The sequence below is a fragment of a genome, unplaced genomic scaffold (genome assembly GCF_019419815.1).
Source record: "Pyrus x bretschneideri cultivar Hongxiangsu unplaced genomic scaffold, Pyrus_bretschneideri_v1 Contig16, whole genome shotgun sequence".
Lineage (NCBI taxonomy): Eukaryota > Viridiplantae > Streptophyta > Magnoliopsida > Rosales > Rosaceae > Pyrus > Pyrus x bretschneideri.
In genome coordinates, this window is record NW_025999457.1 from 1,190,320 (window position 1) to 1,204,523 (window position 14,204).

A 14,204-nucleotide genomic window follows, 5' to 3' on the forward strand; every position below is an offset into this window, starting at 1 on the left:
CGCATGAAAAATAGTGTAAAAGTAAAACATAATTTCATTGGACAAAAAGTTCATGGTTTGGAGTCTCTTTTGTGGTTAAAATAAGCATGGAAAGAAGACAACGTTGCCGCCATCATTGTCCAACCGTTTGTTCTCCCTCACGGTCACTGTGTACCTTTCTACTTTACTACTTTGCTTTACAGCCGACATGAATATATATTTTATTCATTAAGAAATATAAAAAAATTATTATCATTTTATATAATATAACCCATACTCGTGGGGCTCAATTTGAAAGAGCCGAACTTGGTCATTCTCAATTCTAAATTAATACTTTAATTGGGGTCTGAAAAGAAAAACCTAAACAAACAAAATTAATCATATTAAGATAATGCAGTTTAAAGTGAGGTTTGACTACTTAATGTATTGTTTAGCAGTAACATGCAGTTACGTGCATGTACGTTCCCTAATTGGAGGAACTCATTAGGACTTTTCATTTTTCTATTCTTTTTTATTCCACGTTATATAAACGTTATCGAGGTCGAATCAAAACCTCAAAAGTAAGATGAAAGCTTTTTAATAGTGTGAATTTTATTCCGTTTTGAGAGTTGCTATGATACTCGAAAAAAATCATTTTACATTTTTTTTAAGTACATTTTTTTTAAATTTATATTTTTACACATTTGAATTTTTATGTACAAGACTGACATTTTTTTAATTCTAAGCTCGTCTTCACTTATTTTGCTGCTCCTTTAAGATTTTGTGCTCAACGTCTCTCTCTTAAATACTTTAAGATTTTGTATGTAATTTCTTCTCCTCCTCCCCTTCAATATAAGCTTTTTTAACTATTTTCGTTCGATTTTCAATACTGTTACTAAGCTGAAACCTGCTCTATATAAATGTTACTCATAAGAAAAACGAAGAGGAAAAACGTAAAATACAATAAATAAATAAAACATAAAATCTGACCCTCGTGACAGAAGAATTTGAACCCTATAAAAACAAGTGAGAATATATGACATCAAACAAACCTACCCCAGGTGAGGAAATTGGAAACAATAAGTTAAAACAAGGAGAGTGGCGCTAGCAGAGTAGACTGGTAGACTAGCATCTTCCAAAAATGGGAGTACAAGATAATAATGTGTACAAGGAAGAGTTAGAGAACTGAATTGGTCAACAGAAAGGGAAGGGAGAGTATTGGATTTGGAAACTCACCTCTACTCGTATTTTCATGTTTCTACTCTACAAAATGGCAATTCCACTACCTAAGTTTTAGGGTGCTCCATAGTAAGGGATATTTAAGTGTTTTAATTATTAGATCTTGATTTTTATTTTTAAACAAAAATTTAACTGTTAAAAACTCAAAATATCAAATACTTCGAGACAGTTGTACAAATACTTCAATACCATCACCTGTTGTACTTGTAGAGCATCAAAGGAAGAAGAAAGTCAAACAAAAGAAAAAGGATGTAAGTAGGCTCTGGCGAATAGCTCACTGACCCTTATTTTGCACGGGTGGCTCGCTCAACTCCATTTTCCATTCATCCAGTTTGTTCATGGATCCTTCCTCCTGGTGGTGGTGGCAGATCGACGATGGCAGCATAGTTGGTGTGGTGGAGTCTTCATTCTTCCAGATGTAGGATTTTTTGTTGTTCTGAGCTTGTTCTTTTTAGGCTTTTCTGTTTTATTTATTTTTGGACTATGCTTGTGTTTGGTTTACCTTTGGACTTTCTATTCTTGTATTAGTTTTTGTTTGTTAATTAATGAAAGTAATCTAGTTTGACAAAAAAAAAAAATGCAATGGATGTTTCTTTTATACCAAAATTAGGAAAATATTTTACTTGTATTTGAAATGCCTTTGTTTCATTAGGGTTTAGGATCAAATAATTCAGATTCATAGCAATGCCCTGTCCACGGCAATAATTGGCATAAGACTGTAAAGAAGAACAAATTGGAGATCATAACAAAGAATTCAAAGAAAAATAACATAAAGATTTGACTATATGTAAGCAATGTACATTACTTTCTCCTAAGAATGACCATGCATTAATCATGAAAACTTTAAAGATCAATATCAAGAAGTTTGTGGAACTTCTAGGGTATCCATTGGGGAACATGAAATGTACGAGAAAACTTGAGTTGTGCAACCTAACTACATGCTAGGTTAGACTACTCTTACAAAAGCATGTAGACCCTTCAGGGTTTTGGTCTCACCAAGTGTGGAAGCTACCTTAATTAGCCATATGCACGTACCGTAAGTTTCTCTCAAACACACACAAATGCATCGCCATAACATGTTTTTAATCCCCACTTAAGCTTCCCATTCGTCGCTCTTGCTGACCTAAACACCACAGTAAGATATAATAACGAAGATGTTATTAACACTCCAAATGAAGAGTGCATAATGACCTTTTTCAAGTGTCAATAACAGCTCCTCATTAAAGGTTGGATAACTTTACTATCACTCCTCTACTTAGCTTCTTGGATTTCAAAATGGATATTTTCTAATTTCTATGTGCTCAAAATATGGAGTTTAAGAAGCCAAAGAACAGTGCAAAAACGGTAGACATAAATAAGCAATCACGGTTTTTATACTCTTCCATAAGCATTCAAACAATAAAAACCTCAACCATAATATCTTATATACTATCAAAACTAGGGCTGCGAAACCAAAATAAAACAACTGTTAAAAAACTCTTCGCGGTTGTTTAGTATCCTTCTTGGATTCAATTTTAATGTAGCTACATTTATTATTTTTTTAAACCAAAAATTGAATCCAAAAAGAACATCAAACGGGCCCAAAACTACTCGCATAAGCCCTAACATGCAGCCAATAGACAGAAGAAGATAGATTTCGTTACAAATGTAAGCTCAAAATGTCCAGAAAAAGGAAAAAAGAGCGAAGATAGCAAATTGAGGAAATTATCTTTTATCTCTCTATTATTCTTATTTAGCTACTACAACACCATTAGATAGCAACAGACATTCAACTGATGCCGACACCTTGTCACACCAAGGTTAGATATTAGACGACCAAGTCTGATTACAGCCTACATGGTCCATTGATCCCTTCTTACCAGCTGCATGAGAGTATTCAAGTTGTTTACCAGTAGAACTCGCTCGTGTATCCAAGAGAACAATTAGTTTGACAGAAACAACATGAATCTCGAGTTTTCCAGACTCCAGATTAATTATTAGCTCTTCTTGACTTCATCTATGGAGGACAAGCAGCAGCAGCTAGATCCACTTTCTCAACATGTCAAAACATTGAGAGAATCATTCTTCTTGCCTTCACTAATATCAAGACCACAGCAGCTTCTATAAAAAACACAAATCAGACAGATGAAAGGATCAGCTACATTCATCATTGCACGTGTACAGTTCAGTTTGGTTAAGTTTCAGTGGAGATTCTACACATGAGAGGAAGTGTTAGTGAGCAGTTCAGTAGTGCTTCATATGCATGATTTCGCTTAATAGCTTAACCTTTTCCTATGTATTGCCCCCCGCTAAAAATTTCAGATCAACTGCCCCCCACTAAGAATTTTCAGATCATATAATAGCTATATATAGAAGATTAGTCATGAAGAGTTATTACAATATACGAAAACCATTCCCGTGGAGAAGGCAGAACTCTGTAGACATCTTTTCAAACAAAACATAGATGCCTGTTTAACAGTAACAACATTTCCATAAAACCTCCAACCCATGAAACATAATTTTGACAGAAACCAGCAAGTACATCAATCAACTCATTGATTGCTCTCTGAAAATTTCCAAGACATGCTCTTAACATGGAAAATGCAATCACCGTTCTTGCTCACATTTAGTTTTGTTAGATGCCTACCTATTAAAGAACATCTCTATATGCACTTTTTTTTAAACATTTTTTTTTACTATTATTAGGGGGAGAGAGCTCGAAACTATTTCAATAATTTAGGAGAGGGGGGGGAGTTTTGAACCCGGGACATGGATAGAAATCCAACAGCCTATCCACTAGGATATTGGACCACATGCCAAAACAAATAAATGGTGAAACTAACAGAAAATAAGGAACCTATGAATTAAAGAATTTAAATACATTTAAAACTCACATTTTTTCCAAGGAATATGAAGGGGCTCACTTTTTACGATTTCCAGATATGTTCACTGGATTCCATTGAAGTGGAACAGAGGAACCAACCGCCATTGAGACAGTGAGAGGGAATTCCTTGTCAGTGTATGTTTCTGCTTCAACAAAGTAGTAAAAACAAAATTCCTCCAGGTACTGATATCGGCATCAACATACCCTGCATGCTGCCTGAACCTGGTTAACATCTCTCTCTCTCTCTCTCTCTCTCTCTCTAGCAAAGTTGCAGAATACTACTGGGATCTTAATTCTGGTTGCAATCTCTCTGAGAGAGAGGCCTTGGGAAGTTCCATGCGTAGTGTTACATTATTACCACTGGGATATTCTCTCATTCTTCTTCATTAAAGATAGAATCTGTCTCATCAACATAGCCCTCTTCTTTCATTACTGCAGTCAAATACTTTAAAGCCGCAATGATTTCACTAGCATTAGGATGAGACTTATCCCCAGCAACAAACAAATTTGTTGTCTGTCCCACTACAATCCAACTACAACCAGGAACCTTTGTCAATTTCTTTTCTTTCATTTCTCTCCTCAAAGAACTAGCCGCATCCCAGTTTCCTGATGCAGCATGTATATTACAAAGCAGAACATATGTTGAAGAATTTTGCGGTTCTAACTCAATGAGTTTCTCAGCCGCATGCTGTCCCCTTATGTAATCTCCATGTAATCTGCAAGCACCAAGTAATGTGGCCCAAATCATAGCACTTGGTTCTGAATTTAGTCTGTCAAGAAGCTCCTCTGCTTCTTTAAGAGAGCCCCATCGGCCTAGAAGATCAACCATGCAGGCAACATGATCGACCCTGGGTTGGATACGATACCTATTAACCATAGAATCATATATCTGTCGGCCTTCAGCTACCTTCCCTGCATGACTACATGCAGTGAGAACACCGAGGAATGTGACATCGTCAGGCAAAATATGAAAGTGTCTCATCTCGTCAAAGATCTTCAATGCATCTTCTGCATAACCATTTTTAGCAAACCCAACTATCATTGAGTTCCAAGAAATGACACTATTTTTAGTACCCATTTCTTTAAAAACATGCACAGAACTTCCCACATCCCCACATTTAGCATACATGTCTACAAGGGCACTACAAGTTAACTCATCCAGATCAAAACCAGTATGAAAAATGAGGGCATGTATCTCTCTACCATTTTTCAAAGAAGAAATGACAGCACATGCTCGAAGAACACTGGCAAATGTTGCTTGGTCAGGTAGGGCATTATCGCTACGCATTTCTCGATAAAACTGTAACGCCTCCTCGCTACAATCATTTTGACTGAGTCCTGAGATCATAGCGGTCCATAATATTTTGCTTTTTGGCCTTGGGAACTCCGAGAAAAGAATAGTTGCATCTATTTTGCCTTGGGAGTTCATGTACATGCCTAAGAGAGAGACACGCAATAAGTCATCATCACACAAAAGCCCTTTCTTTAGTACTATGCTGTGGATTTGCCTTCCCACTGTCAACATCACAGGCCCACTACATGCATCTAAAAGGATTGAAAAAGTAATTTCAGTTGGATTCAATCCTATGTCCTGCATCTCATGAAGCAAATTTACTGCTTCTTCCAAGTTGCTATAACCAAAACCAGCAATTAGAGCATTCACGGAGACTACACTCCAGTGGGGCATATAGTAGAAAGCTTTACGTGCATCGTCAATGACCCCACATTTGGAATACATGTCAATAAGGGAACTACCAGAATAAAGGCTTGTTTCCAGACCATTTTTAACTGAGAGACTGTGGACTTCTTGTCCGATCTTTAGTGCTTGAACATTTGCACATGCACTTAATATACTTGCTAAAGACACTTCATCAGGCACAATTCCATGCATATTCATTCTTCGAAACATACTCAAAGCCTCATCTTCGTTTTCTTCCTGTACGTACCCAACAATAATTACATTCCAAGAAATATTGTCTCGATCTCTTATGAGCTCAAATTGTTTCCTTGCTTCCTTCAGATCCCTTGATTTAGCATACATATCAACCAATGCATTTCCCACATATAAATTTGATGCAAGTTGATGCTTGATGATATGTGAATGCAACTGACAGCCCATTTTTAGATATTCCAAGCTAGAGCATGCGCTAAGAATGCTAGTGTACGTAAATTCATCAGGGCAAAGACCACACCCCTTCATATTGGAAAACAATTCTATTACTTCACTGGCATACCCATTTTGTGCATAACCCCCAAGCATTGCATTCCACAAGACAACATTTTTCTCAGGTAGATAATCGAATATTTTCTTCGAAGAATCCATCTTATCACACTTGGCATACATATTGATTAAAGAACTTCCCACATAAACATTAGAATCTAACCCCAGTTTTATTGCCATATCATGAACTAGCAAGCCAATGTCTAGAGCAGCTAAACTAGCAATTGCGCTTAAAACACTTCCTAGTGTGGATCTCGTCGGTTTTTCGCCAGCTTTCCTCATTCTCAAAAAAAAGTTAACAGCTTCCTCCTCATTGCCTCTCTTGGCATGCCCAGAAATCATCACATTCCACGCTACAACATTAGGACTGGGCATCTGGGAAAACAACTCACATGCATCATCTAGCCTACCTAGACCAACACACGCATTTATGACAGTCACGAAACCTACCTGGTCCAGAAAACCGCCAACTCTCTGCATCTCCTTAAACACTTTAAGTGCCTCCTCAAGCAAGCCAGCTTGAGCATACCCTGAAATCATTGTTGTCCAAGCCACTGTATCCAACTCCAACACACCATCAAATATCTGTCGAGCATCACTTATACAATTTCCCTTGGCATACATATCAATGAGTGCACCTTCACAAAATGAACTCAACTCGAACCCCATCTTAATAACACCACAATGAACTTGCCTACCATATTCAACATCCACCAATCTTGCACAAGCAGACAAAACCATTGCGAAAGTGAACTCGTTCGGCATTACCCTGTCATTCCACATCGACCCGAACAACCTAACAACCTGTTCCACCAATCCCTTACTTGAATACATTGACAAAACCGAGTTCCAAGCAAACACATCCTTGCTTTCAAGGCAGTTAAATGCCTTCTTGGCACATCCCACATTACCACACTTGGCATAAAAACCCAGAATGGCATTTCCCAGAAACCCTTTGGACGCAATGCCAATTTTCAAGCTGCGGGCGTGGATAGTCTTGCAGGTTCTGGAAGCATGAGCCAGCAGCCTCTCAGGCATTTCGTCGAACACCTTGCGGGCTTTAATATACTTGCATTGCTGCAGACACATCTGCAAGAGGTGGGTGTAATGGGAGTCAGGGTCTCCATCTTGGCAGACCGACTCGGATGGAAAAGTCGAGAGGCTGTGCTTTCGGTGGAAGGAGTGTAAGGCTTTGGAGGGAGGAGGTCTGAGAGGCATTGACTCATGACGCAGTGGTGCCAGCCTTAACCGAGACGGGTGCGACGTCGTTCAGTGTTGGCTTCAAAAGAGCGCGCCGAATAAGAACGTCGGTGGGCCGTGGGCTCAACTAACCACTCCCTCCTGGAGCCCAACTTCTGTTTGAAAAAACAAGCCCATCTTCTTTCTCTAATTTTTGGGGGCGTGAGGAGAGAAAACGCGGGATCTAGACAGAGATGTAGGTGTCATTCTTTGGTGACATGCGCGTGAAAAAAAAAAAAAAAAATGCTTTGAAAACTTTCATGTGCAAAATTACCTTAATGTCCATGGTTTTGATTTTCTATTATTTTTATTGAATGGGAGCGTTTTTGCTCACTATCATTTAGTACGATGTATGCTCATCACCTTATTTATCACCGTTAGATGAGTTTGAATTTCAAGATTCATGTGGTGGATAAGCACAAATCTCAAAATTCAAACTCATCTAACGATAATAATAGAGTAGTAAGCATACATTACACTAAATGGTGATGAGCAAAAATGCACTCTTTATTAAATTATGATTAAAAGATTAAATCGTCTTTTCATCCTCTTTTGGTTAATTTTTGTCAATAGATAGTATAAATACGCAATCATGACGGTGGCAGGACCATCAAAGGCGGCAGCGTAAGAGAAATCAAAGGCGGAGGAGGCAGAAGGATCGCAAGGATTAGAGGAGGAGGATTTTGAAGGATTGGAGGAGGAGGATGATGGTACTTCTGCTCTTTTGTGTGTTTGAGGAATTGTTTGGAACTCCTCCAATGGCAGCTTTGCTTAAGACATGAAAAGGGGGATGTGAGAGGGAAGTGACCTCTACAAGAAGCAGATGGCTCTCTTTTAGAGCAAATATTATTTGTTTGACATGACAATATTCTAAACTACCGTAAACTAATCAGAAGGAGTTTCAAACTTGAATTCGAGGGACTACAAAGGTAAACAATTGTGCCAATAGTTCTGAAAATTTGGAACAAGAGAGGCACTAGCGAACTTATAAAACAAATCAATGCCGCCTGGATGGAAAAGTTGGTATAGGGAAATACGAGTACAAAATTTTACAAGAAAATTGTTGAGCTATACCAAGTAAGGAGATACACTTTTCTTTCTCACATTCGCATCGATTTATGTCATCGTGACGGTATTCAAAGAAGAAAACAGGTCACGAAGGAGTGACCGATCAAGTAGTGAGTGCTGGTAGTGTGGGAGTAACAATTGCGTTATCTGTCCAATTTTTTTCACCCCAGTGCTGTAACATGTTCTTCCAGGAGCAGAACTCCTCGTTGCACGTCTTCAAACGCTTGTCTTCGATCTTAATTTTCCAGTGACCATCCGTGTAATTTGCTTTCTCCGCTTGCCTCCGATCCCACTCTAGTCCCGCCTTTTGCTCTGTCCGAAGCAAACAGAACTTCTGCAAGTTTCCTGGCATAGCATCGTGCACTTTCCACCACGTTTTATGCGCAACATCACTCGCAAACTCCTGCATGAAATCCGCGTTCCAATTGCAGTCATAGTCGCGGAAGCAAAGCCACGGTTTGTTACCAAGGTAATGGAGGACATAGAGGATTGGAGGGTCAGCTTGAAAGAGGTGCGTTTTCATTTGCTTTATCTCCGGCTCATCACCTTCCCAGAAATGTTTCAAGAAGTTCAGTGTGTTTCGGAATCCTGTGCCACCATGTATATACCTCATTCAGATACCCCTGGTCACCACCGTTGTAGGATACAATTTCGTTGATATGGTCCATGAGCAGCTGGAATGTACAGTTTGAGGGTTCGACAACCATCACACCTGAGTTGAACAAAGTAGCATTATTTCCTGTGGCTGATATTTCTGGCATCTGAAACAGGAAGTCGATATTCCTGAGTATAAGCATGTCAGCGTCAATGAAAATGATCTTGTCGTAATCAGTCAACTGCCAAAGACGGAACTTGCTGTAGTTCCATTCGTTGTAAGCTTCGGCTTCAGCTTTAGGGTTCCTGATTCTTTGGATTGTGTGGATCTTCCACCCTGCAGCCGCCAGTCCTCCTCGATGATACTGAGTGATTGTTTCATCGACCAGTATCACAAGATCTCGTGTTGAACCAGCCATACGGATGCTTTGAGCTGCAGCAATGGCTCCACAAACATATACATCTGCAGAGTGTAGGATCGTTGCATATGCTTCTCGGTTGGGTCTTTCCGAGTCAAAATCTTCTGTGTACAAACATGTATCTGATCAGTTTTCAAGTATAATGCAGTTACAAATTCAGCAAAATTTCAAAGTAACCATGAACTTCTCGGTTGGGGCATACAAAAAGCTGTCATTGCGACAAAACAACTCAAAAGAAAATTCAAACTTTGAAACAGAAGAATTGAAAAAAGCAACACAAGACACTGTTTTAAATCTTACCTTTAGCCTTGAGAGGAACTGCAAGCTCACATGATCCTACAGGGAGCTGTAGCTTCTCTCTCAAAGTATTAAGTTTCGGTTCATAGAGCCATGCGTTCCCTTCATGTCTAACAAGATCCTTGCAAGTGAATAAATTTGGGATGGGAAAGCAGTCGGTCACCAAAAGTACATGCACCGGGTGATATCCTTGGGACAAGGCCGCCAGCCTTGCTGCTTCAAGCTGCAAGTGCAAACGAGCCACGTCTCTTGACCAGCTGCCTGACTTGTTGCAGGGAAGCTTGACAGCAACCAGATCGAGGGGTGAGCTTTCAGGAATTTGAATCTTTGGTAGAGAGGGACAAGCAGGAACTTCGGATTCTTGTTCTTCGTCTATCCATTCAGGATACAAGGATTCCCATGTTACGTTGTTTGGCGCATGGTTGAGATGCAGAACAACCTGCTCAGAATCTGGAAAGAGCTCCTTCCAATTGTCAATCTCGTTGTCATTAAAGTTTAACAGGCCAATTCTCCGATAATCATTTTTGTGAGTGAGTTTTTCAACAAAATCCAAAATTTCATTCCAGTTTATCTGTAAAGATGATACATAACGTAAGTCTGCAGGAACGCTCATCCTCATCCATCTGCGTTGAGAAGTTAGCCTGCAGCCAATAAACTTGTGTTACAACTATTGCCACCGGAGAGAGATAGGAAAGAAACCGAAGAAGAACAAAAGGCAATGCCCTTTTGCCTGTTAATTACGAACAATACATTTTCCCCGGAAGAGGAAAAGTGTAAACTTTCAAAAGCCTCAACGTCAGAAAAGAGACAAATGTTGAAGCAAGAAAATACCTAATTATGAGTAAACAAATACCACAAAATAACAAGCGAAAGCAAGGTGGTCAGCGCATAGGACGTACTGAGATACAGAGCTGGAGAGGTGATCTGTATTATAAACAGCAGAAGAGAGGAAGAGCGTCACAAAAGTCCCGAATACGAGAACGATCAACACCAGTTTCAAGGTAGGTTTGCAGTTTAAGATTCTTTCTTGAGCATGAAAGTGGAGGGCCTTTTCAATATCTTTAAGAACTTTGTTTCTATGGGGCCTTCTTTTGTTGGTGTCTTCACTGAAACACAAAAGGGATTCATAACAACATGAGCACATTCTAAATGGCAAGCTAACGATAGTACGAAGAGCAACAAATGGAATTGGAAAAACTGTCTATAGCAGTAAACAATTGGATGCCATTGGAAACAAGTTCCGCTCAGAATTCTACTCAGAAAGACAAAAAAAATTCCGCAATCAACTCCACCGTACGAAATACATTGGAAACAACACAAATATGAATGTTCTACGTTCCATTCAGCACATTACAATTAGAAGTGCTCATATCATTTGCAAAAACTAGATCCCGAAACTTCGATTTTGAAATCTCAAATGCACCATGATCATTGACCATGACAAAGTAGCTAAATCCCCAGAATAGTAGTTCCTCTCCAAAACATTTCGGACTTTATCAAACACTACTCACAGAGCTGCATAATACATAAGCTGCACGATTTTCTGACGATGCTACCATACACATCTCAAACAGTGTAAATTGGACCTAATTATTAGCAAGACTTTACACTTAATCATAACAAGTACAATATCCATCATAAAATCTTCTACACCACTGTTCATCCTTATCTTAGGCCAAAATTTAGTGCTGAAAAAGAAAACTCTACCCAATTTAAAAAATATAGTTTCATCTCTTGATCTGTATACACTATACATTCACATATATGTAACGGAAAAAAAAAAGGATCTAGTGAAGTGGTAAATCAACAAAACCATCAATAGCTTATGTCATCAGCATTATCGCCAACAAAACATATCAATATGTTCTTGATACAGTTTCGAGTTCGTTCTTGCAAAGGGATTTCTTACTTACATGTTTATTATTCTAAACTATGGAACTAAAATATCAAACACTCCTATCAAAATGAAGTCATTAATCACTAAGAAAATGTAAATTTGAATTGGGGGGAGAGAGAGAGAGAGAGAGAGAGAGAGAGAGAGAGAGAGAGAGAGGGAGGGAGGGAGGGAGGGAGGGAGGGAGACTGACTGAGGTGGTGAAGAAAGGCGGTGTCTGGGTTCAATGGGAGTAGTAGTCGGGGAGGGACCTCTCATCTTTTCTGCTATTTCAACTGAACCATTTCCTCGTTTGATATATAAATACACCTATATATACATATAAAAGAAACAATGAAATTCAAGGCAATAGAAAGACTTGCAAAAAAAGGATTTACAGTCGTTATAAGAGCTCTGTTGTGTGATGGGATGGAGTGAGTTTGGTCGGCCGAGTGAGCTAAGTCACTGAGAGACAGACGAAGTCACGAGACGGTTGGTCAAATCGTGGAACTTGCTTTGGCTTTGCCCTACGGGTTGGTCATCCTATTCTGGTTTTTGGTACACACCTTTTTCGGTCTTATTCATTCCTCATCAGTGCCACAGTTTTTACGCGAAGTTTTTCATTTGTTTTGCTTCTCTCTCTCTCTCTCTCTCCCCCTCTCCCTCTCCCCATGTTGGAAGACATTTTACGCAATAATGATTAATCATGAAGAAGAGTAGGCTCAAATATAAAGCAAACCTACTCTGCAAACAGTCAACAACAATTCTTATCTCATTATTATAACATTAAAAAATTTGACTGATTAGAAGCTTCTGTGTCGCGTCATTAGTTCATCTATTATATTTATATCATACGAGCTTAATTTTGTAATCGAAGTACAAGAGATCTCTCTTATACGTATCTTGAGCCAAAAAGGTGATGTGGCACCAAAGCAGAGGCGGTCTGAAGGCAAGTTAAATAAAATTTGTGCTTATTTAATACATTATTAAATTGAGAGTCACAAACAATAAGAAAATGGATGCATATCAGTGTTATTGTATGCATGGGCAAAGCTACGTAAGGGCGAGGAGGGGCAACCGCCCCTTCCAAGCCGAAAATCAAGGCTAGGACCCGTGGTTCCGCCCTTCTGGTCTCATCTGGTTTTCTGGTGTTCTGGGTTCCTGCGAGCAGACTCTCTGTTTTTTTTTTTCTTTTCAAAATACTCAAGCTTTGCATTTTGCAGCTACTGAAAAGTAACGAAGAAGAAGGGTGAGAGGAAGAAGATAGATTCTCTCTCACCCACCCCACGTGTTGTTTCAAAGTTACCCACTTTGATTTGGTTTTTCAACTATTGTACCCAATCAGTTTGGGTCACATAGCTAGCTATTTAATGTGCTGATTATATTGAGATTTGTTTTGTTTTTTAATTATTGATTGATTAATTTGCCTACTTTTTCAATATTTTTTTAGCCACATTTTTCACACTATTATTTATCTTCAAATTTATTATAAATTCATAAGAACTTTAAAAAATATTTTGTAAAGTAATACGAATTTGTAATCATTTGAATTTTTATCTACTACGGTCAAATGCAACAAAGTAATAAAAAATTTGTCAATATTTTTATATATTAAATGTTTTATAGTCAATGTTCTTACATATTATATGTATATAATAAATAGATACTTATTTATACAATATATAATAAAATTTTCAAATTCGTCTAATCCGTCTAGATCAGGTTATGTCCAATTCCTATTTCGAATATTTCGATTAATGCAAATTCTCTTACAATATTCCTCATAGTTCACATTTTTTAGAACCTTAAACCGTTTAAATTTCTCCTTCCCTCCGAACTATTTATGTCTTCGCCATTGATTGTATGCATATCTTTCCTTCATTTTGGTCAGAAATCTTCTTTAATTCCATGCCATTCCTCTGACCAAACTGAAGCCATGTGTCGTTCTTTCATCTGGCTTTAAGCATTTTTAACATTACTTTCCAAGCCACGTCAGTTAGGTTATGTTGTCACTGTCAATTTTCTAGGTGACATTACAATTGTTATTTTTGTTGTTGTGGTGCCACAAAGCCTCTCCAAATTATGTGGAAAAAAAGAAGAGAAAAAATGGCATGTTTAAATAATTTTGTGGTACATAAGTATCACGTTTACTTCGGGAGTATAGGATCGACTTGAATTGGTTAACTAAATAAATTTAGAGAGGTGTTTTCTCCACACCTACTTTTACCTGTTACATACTCGTTTTAGTTATCGATCGTCGGAACGAATGAATTGAATAAGATCAATAGACAAAAATCAACAAAGGTATGTGAAAGGTAAAAAGAAGTGTATGAATAACCCTATCCTAAATTTAATGTACTGAAGCGAATGGAAGAAACTTTTAAATTTTGAATTTAATGAGATATCTTATTCAAGAAACTTTAAACGCCAAAT

The 14,204-nt window shown here is 38.2% G+C and overlaps 2 protein-coding genes across 4 annotated transcripts; both read right to left on the reverse strand.

Moving 5' to 3' along the window:
* Positions 1 to 2,794: 2,794 nt before the first annotated feature.
* Positions 2,795 to 7,664, reverse strand: LOC125475701 (pentatricopeptide repeat-containing protein At3g09040, mitochondrial-like). 3 transcript variants are annotated; one of them, XM_048580809.1, is made up of 2 exons: positions 4,101 to 7,664; positions 2,795 to 3,297 (listed from the first exon to the last, which is right to left on the reverse strand). In XM_048580809.1, the coding sequence occupies exon 1, from the start codon at positions 7,497 to 7,499 to the stop codon at positions 4,434 to 4,436; it is 3,066 nt and encodes a 1,021-aa protein (XP_048436766.1). In that variant the 5' UTR covers positions 7,500 to 7,664; the 3' UTR covers positions 2,795 to 3,297; positions 4,101 to 4,433. The 3 variants fall into 3 exon arrangements, with proteins under 3 accessions (XP_048436766.1, XP_048436765.1, XP_048436767.1); XM_048580808.1 differs by having other exon boundaries at positions 4,071 to 7,664; XM_048580810.1 differs by having other exon boundaries at positions 3,289 to 3,389; positions 4,071 to 7,664.
* Positions 7,665 to 8,313: 649 nt separating this feature from the next.
* LOC103951152 (putative UDP-glucuronate:xylan alpha-glucuronosyltransferase 3) lies at positions 8,314 to 12,433 on the reverse strand. Its single transcript, XM_009362460.3, is given in 5 exon segments — positions 8,314 to 9,162; positions 9,164 to 9,705; positions 9,902 to 10,539; positions 10,798 to 11,004; positions 11,986 to 12,433. Coding segments are annotated over 5 exon segments (1,923 nt in total). The 5' UTR covers positions 12,051 to 12,433; the 3' UTR covers positions 8,314 to 8,691.
* Between the last annotated feature and the right edge of the window lie 1,771 nt (positions 12,434 to 14,204).